The 14,860-nt window shown below is 38.7% G+C and overlaps 1 protein-coding gene across 5 annotated transcripts in view; it reads right to left on the bottom strand.

The window, feature by feature from the left end:
* Window positions 1–6,668, bottom strand: part of CGNL1 (cingulin like 1) — a 53,449-nt gene extending 46,781 nt beyond the window's left edge. For 3 of the 5 annotated variants that reach the window (XM_032194900.1, XM_032194901.1, XM_032194902.1), the window contains exon 1: window positions 5,790–5,846. In XM_032194900.1, coding sequence (XP_032050791.1) covers window positions 5,790–5,833 — 44 coding nt within the window. In that variant the 5' untranslated portion in view covers window positions 5,834–5,846. Of the gene's footprint in view, window positions 1–5,789; window positions 5,847–6,283; window positions 6,322–6,619 lie in introns of those variants that run through there. The other 2 variants (XM_032194903.1, XM_032194905.1) reach the window with 2 other exon arrangements.
* Between the last annotated feature and the right edge of the window lie 8,192 nt (window positions 6,669–14,860).

Genomic DNA, 14,860 nt, shown 5'->3' with positions numbered 1-14,860 from the left:
CAAACCCTAAGCAATCAATCAGAAACTAGAAACACATTAAAATGCTACTAATGCAGAAGACAACAACCCATATCTGAAGTATGGTTTCAGGAAATCAATTCATGCCTGCTGTCTCAGCTTGTCCCAGGTCACGTACAATATGGTATTCAGTAAAATCACTGGAGGAAGATGGAGCATTACACTTGTTTTTTTAATAGTCATGTTTGTAAAAGCTTTATATAGGCCTAAGTGTATTTTTACCGCTATAGCGTTTTGTGTCCCACAGAGGCTTAGAGCTGTACAAACTTCTTTGCCAGTAGCACTGAATCCAATCTACTGGGGCTATCAGCTTGCCAAGTATCCTGACACCACTGCAGTACAATTAACTTTTATAAACTTTAAATTCAGAGAGAAAGCAAACAACAAAACCTTGTAAATACTTATCTCAGAGTTGATACGACTACACTCAAATTTTCCTTGTTTTTATGACAAACTCACAACAGAAAAGGTTAAAAAAAGTCAGGAAATTGAACTTTTATATAGTCTCTTCTAGTTTATCAAATTGAGTGCTCATATCTATAGAAGAATTGACAGGAACAACAGATGAGTAACACAAGGATACTTATAGATTCTAAAAGCAGTTTGTGATTTCAAATACAAAAGCTGGTTTGTATCCAAACATCTGATGTGATCAGGCTCACTCCACAAGAGATTGTATGTTGTTTCACTACATTTTCCTCCAATTGTCAGTGTTAGAAACTTTGTATTTTGTTCCAAAGGAAATTATCTTATTACATCCCAATGACACCATTATTGTTTAAATAGAAGAGGGTATCCTGTTGATAGCTTGTACAGTCTCAGGCAAAAATCTCAGCTCTGTTAAAATTAAAGTGTCTTTTAGAAGGCCCTTCTCAAAACATTAAAAGAGAGCAACCTTCATTAAAAAGTTTTGCCAATGCTTCAAGAACATAAAATTATTTTTAATATTCCTTTAAAAAAGTGTTCCCCTACTCCAAAATTATTCCTTGTCTTTAGATGTCACATATCACAAGATCACCTTCAGTATTTTCACACAAAAATGTAACGTTCGCTGTACAGCAATACAACTGATCTACAACAGATGCAACCAGCGTAACCTTGATTTCATAAGCACAGCTTATTTCTAAATAAAATTAAGGAGGCACAATACTAGTAAAACTGCACACAGAGACCAAGATGTACTAACTAACCTATATGAAGACACACACAAAAAGCTTTGTCTCTAAGAAGATATTCATAAGCATTTAAGTACAAAAACTACATATCAGGTAGGCTTTAGGAGTCAAATTTTACTCAGCCAACACAGGGCCACAGCTTCACCTGTATACGAGCCGGTTATGGCTCCCATATTTCTATTGTTAAGCTTTGTCTTAATTACATTGTATTCTTTAGACACTTGGCTTCATACCCATCTAGCTTCTTTCAACTAACTCAACCATGCATTTTAGAATTTAAATACACAGTCAGAACTGTGGGTGCTGAGCCCAGCCACCACAAGACAACAAGATGATATCATCGCGCTCGGTCATAGAGGCATAGGCAGAGCCTAGGGAGCTCCACGGCGAGCTGGACTGCTCCGCCAGGACCACATCACTTACAGGCCTACAGAGCCCACACGGCCAGAGCTGCCCAGTGCAGACCGTGCTCCTCCGCTGAGCTCAGGCTTCACCCGCTCCCACAACCCTCCGCTCTTCTCGTCCTTCCGCTGGAGGGTGTGAAGCTGGGAGGGAATGAGAGGTGGGCCTGCTTCTTTATGAGGGTTAAAGTGTTTGTGGAACTGTAACATAGCATTACATACCGATTGTTCGTGTAAATAAAGGCTGCTGCTGTTGCACCAATTAGGGGAACAAATATCAGACATTTGTTCCATAGCTTTTTGTTTGTTTAAACAGCTAATGGTCTGCAAAGGACTGTGTGAAGGCAAACCCCAACCCATTCACAGCTTCTAAAGGCCTACCAAAATATTCTGAGCTCGATTCACATAACCTCTATATCAAAGCTCAAATTTTACCCTCTTTCATGTTACGCTTTCTGTTGAATCAGATCACAAATCAGTACCCACTTTTGAGAGATTTTATATGAATAAAACACATTTTCCCCTTTCACTGAACTTCAACAGCTCTTAGAGGTAGCATTCAATAGAATCGCTTATACGCTATCTGCAAGTGTCTGTCACTTTATGATGAAATGTCACTTTATGCACGCACACGTGCACACCCACAGAAATGGTATGTGCACGCACATACATATGAAAGCGTAACCAAAGCCAGCCCAGCCAACCAGTCCCCTGCTCATAGTATATTCATAGTTTCCAGAATGCCATTTTAGCTCCATTAAAATGGTGTAAGTAATTTACATATAACTGAAGAGTTATTAAGCTCTGCAAATGCCTGGAGCCAAGCTCTTGTCATGCTCAGACTGCTTAGAGGCATGAGGCTATCTGAATGGTAACGCTCCTGGCAGTGCTCCTGGCGTGCTGGCCCCACACAGCAGAGACCCTCAAAGAAGGGGCAGTGGCAGTAATAAATGAGGCATCTTCCAGTCTTACCAGTCTTGCCGGTGGTTTGGGTTGTTTTTTGTTGTTTTTTTGTTTGTTTGTTTGTTTTTTGTTTGTTTGTTTGTTTTTGTTTTTTTAAGTGGAAGTGCTTTCTAAAATATTTTTCCAATCACCTCTATTCCTCACTGCTCTCTGATTTTAACAAAATAAAAAGAACATGAGAAAATTATTACAGAACTTTCAGTTTAGATCTGTTACTGTCAATGGGGTTACTGGCTCTTGGAAATACAAAAGATGGATTAATTTCATTTAAAAAGCATAGTTCATCCTGGCTAAAAAATTAGTTAAAGGCATACAAAGAAAAACTACACTAGGTACTTAAAATGGTTGGCTGTGGATTTTGTCATTCATTCTGTTTCACATAAACCAGAAGGATTTAAGGCTACACTTGGATAAACTCCTTCAAGGAGGCTGCCAGCACTGTTGGCAGAGATGGTTCAAGGTCACAGCAAACACACTGAGCTCTAATCCCAAACAGTAGTGACTCCATGACTACCACTTCACTAGATCTACCACACATATATTCCTAACATGTTAATTTTTCAGGCTTAAACATTAAATTGTCATACTCGGATATACTGAAAAATGTTACCATTTAGGTTTAACTAACTCTGAGAATGGAGGTCAAAGCAGTTTCTGAAAGGTGTTAATGTTTCCAGATAAACATGCCTGAAACAATCACTCCATGAATACAAAAAGTACTTTCCCTCAAGCAATTTTAAAGCAAAACAACCAACACAGCATTCAAGACATGCAAAAACCACCGGTGAAATGCCAAACCTAAGCTGAGTATGCATCAAGACCACCATATTCCCCAGGACACTGTTAGAAATTCCAGTATCTTCACCACATCCTGGCCATTCAAGACACAGTTGGTCATTAAGCCTGCTTTATCTGAACACCAAGACGGTATGCAGCTCTATAATTTCTGCTGCTGTTCAGCATAGACATAGTGCAGAGGTGGGAAAAATGTCCCCACAATTTTAGTGTCCATTGTCATTTTTCAGAAACCTGCTAGCATCAGTGATCTTGACTAGATTGCTACTACATATTAAGACAAATAGACACTACGTGTCTATTAAGACACGTAGACCTGTCTTACTACCCTAGGCTGAACATCATTTGACATAATCAGGTTTGCATACATGACAACAAAACACACAATTTCAGCTTTCAACATAGTAAAAATGGCAGATAATATCATCAAAATCACTACAACTATGGCTTTAAAAAAGCAGAAGTGGTAAAACACCAGGCTGCACAACGAATCTATGCTGGACTACTTCTGGTTAATTTCTAACATCAGCAGAATTATTAGGCCCCCAAATCCTTAAGGCAGCTATTTTTAAATTAATAACCTGTCCACTGTAGTCCAGGCTTAATAAATTCATTGCAACAAAGCTCTGCAGGTATGTTCATCTCACATTGCTCCACAACAATTTAAAAATTCAAGTTTGAGGTCACACCATTTCACCTACACATTTCAGGTGACACTGCACACTCCAGACAAACCAGTTTCACCAATACTGCCAGAAAGATCAACTTCCTATTACGCAATACATAAGAAACAAAATATTGTTACAAATTCTTTGTTTCTGCTCTGGCATCCTTTTAGTGAGGTAAAATTCCCCGCACAGGAGTTTTACCTCAGTACCTCACTCCACCACTGCATCAGGTAACATTTTTACCACAAATTAAATTCCACACCCGCCATGCATACCCCATCAGAGGAACCCTAAGTGCATTCTCAGACATGTTACCAGTGACAGTGAGAATCTAAACAACGCAATTAACAGAAATTATACTAAGTTGGTCTGCTTGAAGGCAATTCAGGCAGTCTAAAACAGTCTGTTTGGGATATCATCGCAAATTCTGTGAGCACATAGATTAGCAATGATTACCCCGGCTTTTTCATTACTTTCATAACATAATGGATATTAGCAAAAAATAATCCTTTCCAGTGTGCATTTGCTCTGAAGTGGGCTTAGAAACAGTCATCAAATGCAACTTAAGGTATATGTAAATGAATTATATATTTTTTTAATCAATGATTAATACATTTGAAAAACATCCCTATACCTTAAAAAGCATATGCAGAATACCAGTTGATTATAAGAAATCTCAGTATTAACCTGAAAAAAATCTTATAATAATGATTATATTCTATTACGTGAAAGATAATCCATCTTACTATCTTACATCAATTTTAAATCTGAAGTAGAAATATTGCTTTCTAATATTACTGAGTTTTCTGTTAAAAACTTGTGAACAGCTGCACAGATAATATTATACTCTGCTTAAGACCATAGATGCAAATATTGCTGTTTCTCAGGCAAACAATAATATGCAATAAAAAGTATTTTAATTGCCACTCATAACATGACACACTTTTTTAATCCCTTGGTATAACATTCTGCTTACCACACTACCAATGGTACACCCCAATACCGCATGCAAGTTTTCTTTCCTTTTATAATCTTTTCACAAAAATGACTGGAGTTCTTACACTCCAGCACTCCAGTAAAAGAAAAAAAATAAAGGCAAAAAAAAAAAAAAAAGTATTAGCTACACTGTATACCTTTATGCTAATCAACAGTAATCACACCTGGTTTAGTACTCACTGTGTGCATAGGGGGATTTATTCTGAGTGACAGAAAAAAGAGAATTTAAGAAAAGAATGGCATTTATAGACAAAATAATTGCTAGCAAAACAAATTTTCATAAAGCACTTTAAAAAAGGTAATCAGTGCTTTATCTTTGCCATTTTCATACAGCTTTTATCAAAGTTTTAAAGGTCTGTTAAAACCAGCCTTATAAGTGAACCGTAACGGTGAGATGTGACACCATTTGTTGTCAAAAACAGCATCAGACACTGAATCCCCCAAATTCTCACGAGTATCTGCCGTACAGATCCCACAAATCATTACACCCCAGGGGGCTTCTGGCTCATCTACAGGATTCACCTTGTGTGAACGCATGCAAGGAGCTCTTCAGATAAACAAAACCACCTTCCAGGAGAGGTTTCCACTATTTCTACCTTGATAATTGCTCCAACTGTACTGCAGGGAGTTTTTAAAAATATTTTGCCTCCAAAAAAATAAAAAATCGACAGCTCGACACTCACGCAAGCTTATGTGGAAAAGTGGAAAACAGAAGGAAGACAAAAGCTGTACAACTATTCTTTCGTCAGCTGGAGCTGCTAATCCAAACTCACCACAAAGTTTTATCGCAGTCCTGATCTCCCCGTGAAGTTGTCATCGCACGGGAGGGACGCGAGCTGTATCAGAGGCGAGGTGAATTGGGAAGCAGGGCGAGATGGCTGCACCGCCGCTCGCAGCCCTTCCCACGGAGCCGAGCACACCCGGCGCGGACACACCCTGTCCCCAAAATACGCTGGGCCGGGGCGTGAAAGGGAGCCGAAGGAGCCCGAGTGACCCCGGCTGAGGAATGCCAGGAATCCCCCGAGGAATGCGGGCGGCCCCCGGCCCCCCTCAGCGCCCCCTCAGCCCACCTGAGGGCAGGGCTCCCGCTGCCCCCCCGCTGCCTCACGGCCGGGCAGGGCTCGGCGCCCTCGGCCTGCGGGGGACGGCAGCGGAGCCCCCACGCGGTGCCGGCCCCGTGAGGAGATCCCTGAGGAGAGATCCCTGAGGAGATCCGCGCGGCCGCCGCCCCCCTCCCCGAGCTCCCCGGGCCGCCTCCTCTCCTCACCCGTCCCGAGGCGCTGCCCTCCGCGCGGGATCCCCGGCAGCTCCGTGTCGCGCTCGCCGCCCGCCCGCCCCCTCGGCGGGGGAGGGGGCCGGGGCCGGGGCCGGGGCCGGGGCCGGGCCGGGCGGAGCCCCGCGGGGGCGCTCCCTCAGGTGAGCGAGGGGCGGCCTCGGGCGCGCGCGGCTGTTTCCCGCCCACGGGCGGCCGTTGGGCTCCCTGAGGGGAGCGCGGGCCTGCCTCAGGCCGGAGCCGCCCGCAGCGCAGCGCACCTACGGATTGCGCAGGGCGGAAAACAAAACGCAAAAACAAACAAACAGAACCACGCGCGGCTGCTCCTACTTCGTTCAGGCTGCGGGGAACGGTGCCGGGACGAAAAGGGGCGGCTGGGGCAGTCCGCTGCAGCTGCAGCCCAGCGCCGGGCCCAGGTACCGCCTGCTGGGGCCGCTCTCCCCCCGCAGCGGGAGGAGCTGAGGCGGCTCCGGGCAGGGCCGGGCGGGTGGAGGTGAGAGGGAAGGGCCGAGGGGCCGGGCCGGAGCAGGCAGCGAGAGCACGGGCACCGCCACCTCGGGGCACGCCGAGGCTGCCTTGTTTTGGGTGATTTTCACGATGTCTTCGGTGAGACTGGAAATAGCCCAGAAAGGTCTGCGCAGATTTCCAGAACATTCTACACATGGAGCGAGAAGCGAAGCGCTGCCTCGCTGTGGTGTGTCCCCCTTCGCCCGGGTGTGAAGGAAGGCTCAGTGCTAAGGACCCGAGTTTGTAAGTGTTGTTCAAAAAAAACTAACAAACAAGAAAACCTCAAGTGACCATAAGCAACTCACAAGTCGGGCCTCGGTTAGTATTTTACGCTATCAGAAATTTGCTCTCAAGATTTGAACCCCCTAAACCAAGCAGCATTGTCAGGAGAAAAAAAAAAAAAAAAAAAGTTATAGCAAATGTACAGGGAAAGAAAAATAAAATAGGTCTATGTCAAGAATAGACAGAGAAATACAGGGCAGCGAATGCAAAAAAAAAAAAAAAATCAGTATTTAAGTCATGAAAACCACTTACAGACTTATTCTGCTGGAGGAGCATGGATAGGCATGTGTCTTTCAAATGCAGCTGTACAGATGAGTGCTCTTCGCATTTACACCACAGCTGCTCTGCTGTTACATATATGTCAAAAAAAAAAAAAAAAACGCCTAGTTAGCAAATGCCTACAATGCAAACTTCAAGGAATCGCATGGATTTGTGGTAGAGGATGCCCCTGTCTTAGGATGTGTAAAGAGAAGAGGTTTAATGAGAAAAGTGACTACTCGCAATACAACATTAATAAAGGCATTTCTGGGGCACCTGATGCAGTTTTAGGTTCTGTACTGGAAAAAAAAAAAAAAAAAGCTGAAGTTCACACAAATCTACAACACATTAAAAAACAAGTGCACTTTGAGAAGGTAAAAAAATACATTCTAATATTCTAAGTCTGTATTTGTACCTGCAAGAACAGCAAAATTAGATAAAGCAAAAATAAGTTGATAAAGAAGTAGCAATATGACAGCAGTAGCTTGTAATAAAATACTATACTGATGGTTGATCAGTAGACAGAACTATCAACTGTGGTAATGGGAAAAATTCTAAACAATTTTCTAAAGAACTAACTAATGAGGCGTTTGCAGACATTTAAATGTTTTCCTTTGCTAAGAGGATGGAAGTATTAGGGTGACAGGGTCTATACAGACTGCTGTTGTGGAAAAATGCGTCTATACATAATGTGCTAAATTCATTCTTCAAACTGCTTGTTGAAAGGAAAGCCATAGTTGTACTATTTCAGATTTTTCTGCTCATGATGTATTAAGTTGATCTGACAAAATGCATATGAGCCAGAACTTGTTGCCACCTTGTTTTGTTTTGTTTTGTGTTTTTTAATGTATTTTGGCACTTGCTTTTCATACATATTTTTTCACATAACCAGAGCCCATTACTAATACTGGAGCTTTTTAAGTAAAAGGTTTATATAGTTTGCTTAGCTCCTTTCACTGCTGTTTTCAAAATGTACACAAGGTTTACCTTCCAACCCCCCTCTAATTGGTAAAACTGAGAATCAAAGAATGGGAAAGAAACAAAAGTAATTAAACCGTTTTCCTCAGAGTTACATGAACTACGTGGCAGATGTCAGTCAGCTGAGCTCACAGATCCGCGTACATATGTCTGTATTTTATTAGAATTAAAGTGTGAAGAAATAGGCTGACAGTTTGTTCAGTGTCTTACTATAGTTTTGTAATGTGTGACGGAACTGTATAGGCAAGAAAATGCTTCAGTAAAGAGGTGCGTACACCTATAATTTTCAGGTTATTGTTAGAAGTTAATTAAAACAGGTGCTAATCAACAGTGTTATACAATAACACATTTCCATTGCACTGAGAAGCAAACCAGAAAACAGCATAAAATATTATTTTCTAGCTAAAACAACCAAGTTATGATGACTAATAGCCATTATTATGGAGTCTATAATAATTTTTTTTTTTCATGATACATTACATATCAGCTAGCAGCTCAGGAGGCAATGCAGTTGCTATGTGGAATGCTCAGTATTAAAGTGCTTACGAAATTATCCTTCTGTTCTGCATTTCTGAGTTTCATGGAAGTTGTTTCATGTTACATATTTTGTATTTTAAAAAGTCAAAGATGGGACCAGCACAACTGCTAAAACTCCCATTTAGACTGTGAGCACCCCAGACTGAAAAAGAGAGCTTTCACTGGATTTTAACTCAAAATTCTATCCTAAACTTTATATGCCCTTGCGGAAAGATTAATCTGAACTTTTAAATGTCCATGAAAACTATAGTTTCAGTCAAACGTTTTGCCAAGCAGTTACTTACAGATCTTTGGCATACTCCAAACATGAGTTATAGGGCCACTTGGTGTAGTAATGCTGCAAAAGCATTATGACTTTGTTCAGTAAGAGCTATAGTCCAGCTGGAATGCTGCAAAAAGACAAGATTGTCTGGCGAGGTAAGAATTTTTTGAAGGAATGCATACAAATACAGTAATCAGGTAAAATTGCACCAAAGGTGGAGTTAGGTCATACACAGAATACCATCTCAGTGCAGGCTACCATTTCCTTTCCCACCCTCAGCCACTTACTTTTTTCTTCCTCTCCTTTAAATAAAGGCTTTGGTCCTTGTTTACAAAAATGGCTCAACACTATGATTAATGTCTCTCAGTACAGGCAGTGTATTATCAAGCAGTTGTGAAATACAATACAAAATGGAGTATGCAGCTAAAGCAAAAACAAACAGTAATGCTGTAGCAGCTTGTGCTGTAGATTAATTCCAGCTGCTAGCTACTCCAGCACACCTCGGGTATTGTATAGCACTCACTAAATTCAGCTCTCTTCTCTACAGTCAGACTGTATTTAAGTTTGGTTTTACAGGGCCATGCTTGGTTCCAAGTAATATGCACCTCTCTCTCTTACCATTAGACTACACATTGAACTGAACTATGACTTTTTGTTAGCCTTCTGATTTCCTCAGGAAAGGATCTGATTCAATAACCACAGTATATAAGTACTTTGAAGCAACGTTTCTGGCTTATCTTTTACAATATGTATTACAATTTTCTCATCATAAAAGTCTAGATGTCTGTTGCTTAAGAAGTAACAAAATTATCCCTGTTATTAAGTGTATTCAATATTAAATAGATATTTTCACCTATTCCTTGTTTCAAGAAACAGTCGTCAAAATTCATGTCTTCTTTCTAATCCCTAACATTACTTTCACTGACTTAATATTTTATCTTAAGCAGAATGTTTGCAGAGTTGATTTTAAAATTATATCTATATTTATTCTCAGCCATGTATACAAATCTAAGGCACTTTTGCATGAAATGAGCATGCGACAGTATTCTTTTATAAAAACTAGACCACTTTGGTTAGCACAGAACACTGAGGAACAGCTGTATTTAAAATATTAAATTTACCCTGGTATAAATTTAATTCCAGAGGAGAATTTGGGTTGTTTGAAGAAATTTAATTTTACACTTTTACCAGATGGTTTTTAATGTATGCTCTCTGCTTCCTGATGATTAAAGAGAGGCCATTCTTCTTTTCCCACCTTTCTTATTTTTCCCCCTCTTTCCTTGGTGGTGAGTTTATTATTATTATTATTATTATTGTTGTTGTTTTCCCTGTCTTTTACATGTGTCGTTTCCTATTTTGCTCTAAGCAGCTGTCAGGGTACTACTGATGCAACCCAGACCACTAGGTTCCCTCTGCCTCTAACCCAGGCACGTGATGTGGAGAGGTGTGCAACAGTATTCTAAAAAAGCCTGAATAATCCCAGCCATTATGGCAGCTATACAAAAACATGTGTATATTGCAGGACTTTCTTAAGAGGAGAGTAAAACGTGGCAAATAAGACGTCTGAAATTATAGATGAAATTGTAGAACAGGAGATTAATGTTTTCAGATGTTTTCAGAGGGGAAAATGCAAGTTTTTAATTTATGTTAGTTAATCCCTGGTGAGGAAAAAGTTAGGAAGTAAAGATTTAACCTGTAACTTGTCATCTATAGAATTTTATTTAATTTTAGTTAGTTGAAGTCCATGAATACTCTTCCTACTGTACACAAGACTGTACAATCGTTAACCTTATGCACCTAAACATAGTATCTCACTCTTGATTTCTAAGGGTGCAAGGTCAGTGGAAGGTGAAAAGAAAACAGTTAACTTTAACAGCTGTTGACAGGAAAATACAGCACGAAGTTTGATCCTGTGATAGTTTCAATTCTAATTACTAGACTATATGTTAATTTTTACATTAAATGAATAACCAGTATTGATATGAACTTCAGCTGAAGTTTTTCAACACCTCTATATCTAGCCATCATGAGGCTTTCTGAACTTCCATTCTTCTCTGACTGCTTTTGGCTATTTGTACCTTTCTTCCCTTATACCTTAAAGATGGGTGGGTGGACCCACTAGCCTCATTCAAGCAATCCTAGTAAAGACAAAAGACTTTTTTTTTCTAAGAAAAGCCTGTAGAAATCCTAGATACTACAAAGCGCATGTACATTAAAGTTCCAGAAACCACTGTAACTGTTACCTGCTCTCCTGTTGTGTACAGAGCCCTGTTTGGACAAGGTCAGCCTTCCTGCAGTCAGCTGTGCCCATGCTACAGAAACTTTTTTTTTAAGCAGGTAGCATAGATGGGGTTTCCATTTTGCACAAATATGCAAAGTTAATAATTTAATAGCATTATCAGTGTCTTTATATGAAGAAAGTTTAAATGCAGCATTGTTTCAGTCATTGCAATCATAAATATTGGTTACTTCATCATTGAATTAGCTAATGCTAATTGAATGGCTACAATACTCTTTATGGGTGTAGCTCTCAAAAACTATTGGTCTTATCTGCTTTATAATAATGCCCTCAGTATTAGGACATCTTACTTGGCATTCCTGAGCTCCAAGCAGATACACATCCATACCTCAAAATGGTTTTCAACTTAAGTAGACAGAAGATTTAGTAACAAAAAAAAAAAGAAAACAGAATGTACTATGTTGAAGTAAAAATGTATCATAGCAAGACAATGCAAAGACTTTCTGAGGAATTTAACAGTTTTGTCCATAAAACAAAAAATAATACTCATGTGCCTAATGTTGAGAAAATATAATCATTTAAAGTTTAGTCTAACATAAATATTTTCAAAATTAAGGTCTATATTCTTAAGTCTGGCATCCAAATATTACATTCTGGAGAATGAACATACTCTGTGTTTCTCAGAAATACAAGTTTCTAATTGTATTTTTATCTTTATTTAAGTAACTTTATTTTGTTTGCAATTTATATAGATTATTTTGTTTTAGGGTGTGCAGGCATTTAAAAACATAACTAGCATATCAAGGAAATTAGAATATAAATTAAAAATTACTACTGTCATATTTTAAAACGTACTGTAGCTATAGGAGTATGAAGTTAAATTTACATAATATATGTATATGAATTAGTCCTGTAAGTCACATGAGGATTTGCGTCATATTCAGCTATCTTAAAGATGTGATCTGCCTTTGATAAGAGCTAGGACCAATATCCAGACAAGACTCTCAATTTCCACTGAAATTAAATTATTTCAATAGAGAGGTAAAACGTTAACTATATTCTTTAGATTCAAGTAACTTTTGGAACGGAGAGAAAATTACCTATACTCCATGTAAAAATATGTTGCTAAAATCATTCACTCCCCCCCCCCTCCCATAGGCATTCATTAATATTTTAATTACTTCTTTTTGTTCCCCGACTTCTGGACAAAAATAAGGAAATATTTTCAAGCCTATGGAAGTCTATGGAAGCATCTGACTCAAAACCTTTTGACCTAACTATTTTGGTATGTCGGCAAGAATACTTTTATGATGTTGTGCAATAGCACCACCTGGTGGGTGTAATCGTTTTAACCATTCTGTTCCTTCGACAAACATCTTATTTAGGGGAAAAATTTAGGGGAAATTTTAAGGGGAAATTTAGGGGAAAAGATAAAAACATCTTATTTAGGGGAGAAAAAAAAAGACCAAAAAAAAGCATTATTTTTAATATTCTTAAGATTATTATTTTTTTTAGTCTCTAGCTACTCCTTTTAATCAGGTGAAGGAAGACAATATAGGCAGTTTTATTAATCAATATTTCAGAGCAGATACAACATTTCAGAGATGCCCAATATAAGAAATATTAAGGATCAACTCACAAGGATATTGGTCCTCCTATTTTAGAGGTTACACATCATTCCTGATTCTCATGCAGTATCTTAACTACCAATGCACTGAAGATGAGAAAATATCAGCATCTTTGTAAATTTAGGCAAAACCAGGAAGACATACTAATAAATATAGGTCTCAGAGGATTGGAATTTTCAACCTTTATAGGTTTTTCTTGTCAGGTCTTATGCAGAAGACTGCTCAAGCATGTACTTAAAATTCCTTCTTCAATCCCACTCATTTCAATATGACATGAACAGTTATTCCAACTTTAACATGGAAAAATACTGGAAGCCCCTTGCTTTTTTCTTTTTTTTTCAAGAAAAAATAAAACGAGGTAATGACATACAATTTTTATTTTTATTTTTTTACTCACTTGGACAGTGAAAGCCATAGCAGAATAAAGTCTACTGTCTCCTAACTGAAAACAATATATTCTGTATATATTTGAAAAATTAATAAGCAACAGATGAAAGATTTTATCTATTAAAAAAAAAAAAAGAGTTACACTGCAATAACAACAAATAATACCACCATAGTGTCAGATTCACCGTGTTCAGAGCTGCTGGAAGGGTTTGCGTGAAATTGAAAGGTTGCTGAAGGGAAGTATATAAAAATCTTAGAGACACACTAGCCTCCCTCTCCTCAATTTGTACTTCCAGGAAGGACTTGTAATGTGCTTTATGAGAATTGTTAACCAAACCTACAAATAAAGCAAGACATAAGTATTTGTACAGTAGAATGTACATTTGTATAAGCATTTTATGGATATTTTTTTTTTCAGTTTTGATTGTGATCTGAAATAATTACCTATTTTGTACAACTCTTACAAAAAGTATTCTGTGAACTAAAACCAGGAAAAAGCAAATGACCAGACTCAGGGAAATTAATTCTTCTTGGCCTTGACTGTGGTTTATTCCTTGCCTTCTTTTGAAACAAATACCAACCTGTGTTTCCATTTCAGATCCCACAATCATCCGTCGTCTAGAGAAGAACTTTACAGCCTAATTGTGAGTCAGCCCAGAACATTTAAGGTATCCTCAAATCCAGAGGCTTCAGTGATGAAGTAGAATCTATCTTTGACACTCATGCAAAGTCTGCTTGTCTTTACCGGGGCTTCAAACACTCATAAAGATCTGTTCATAAAGATATGACGCTACGCTGAGAAACTGAACCGATACTCCAGTTTTCAGTTAATACTGTCTACTGTTGGCATAAGTTTGTCTGGTTAAATAGCATTTTGTGACTGTAGAGGGTGCTCTTAAAGTACTAGTGATGGTAGTAATATACTGCAATCAGTTTCTCTTTCTGCAAAGTTTATCAATGGTAGGATGTTTACATTTAGCAAAGAAAATTGTTACACAGCTAGTCTTATTTTGTATGTAGGCAAGAGTCACTGTCCACATCTGTATCCAAATACATCCCTGGAATTTTTTCTGGAGTTAGTTTATTTTTGCAAGTATGTTTTTGCCAAACAATGATAGTATCTTCTGAGAAAACTATTGATGCTGTCTTAAACAAGTTGAAAGAAATACTAAATAGAGTGTATTTTTAGATGCAAGGCCATTCAAACCTGGATAAGAACTTAAAGTTCTAAAGAAGTCATTTAAATATTCACAAAACTTCTTTAGTTAAGTGAAGTTGATGCTCCCACATTGTGCTATCTGGAATTCTGTTGGGAAGAATTTCACTTTATTTTATTTTACTTTGGTTGGTGGATTTACTTCGTAGTTTGTTTGATTGTTCCACCATTCTTCCAAGATATGTTTTTTATATCCCTTTAACTGATTTACCAGGGAAAAGTATCCTAGATGCAAAGTTTGTCCTGCTGTTTTTTTCTTCGACCTTTTATATATATA

The sequence above is a fragment of the Aythya fuligula genome, chromosome 11, assembly GCF_009819795.1.
Source record: "Aythya fuligula isolate bAytFul2 chromosome 11, bAytFul2.pri, whole genome shotgun sequence".
In the NCBI taxonomy this organism is placed as follows: domain Eukaryota; kingdom Metazoa; phylum Chordata; class Aves; order Anseriformes; family Anatidae; genus Aythya; species Aythya fuligula.
Note: the sequence above shows the minus strand (reverse complement) of the source record. Positions and strands in the feature narration are given on the sequence as shown.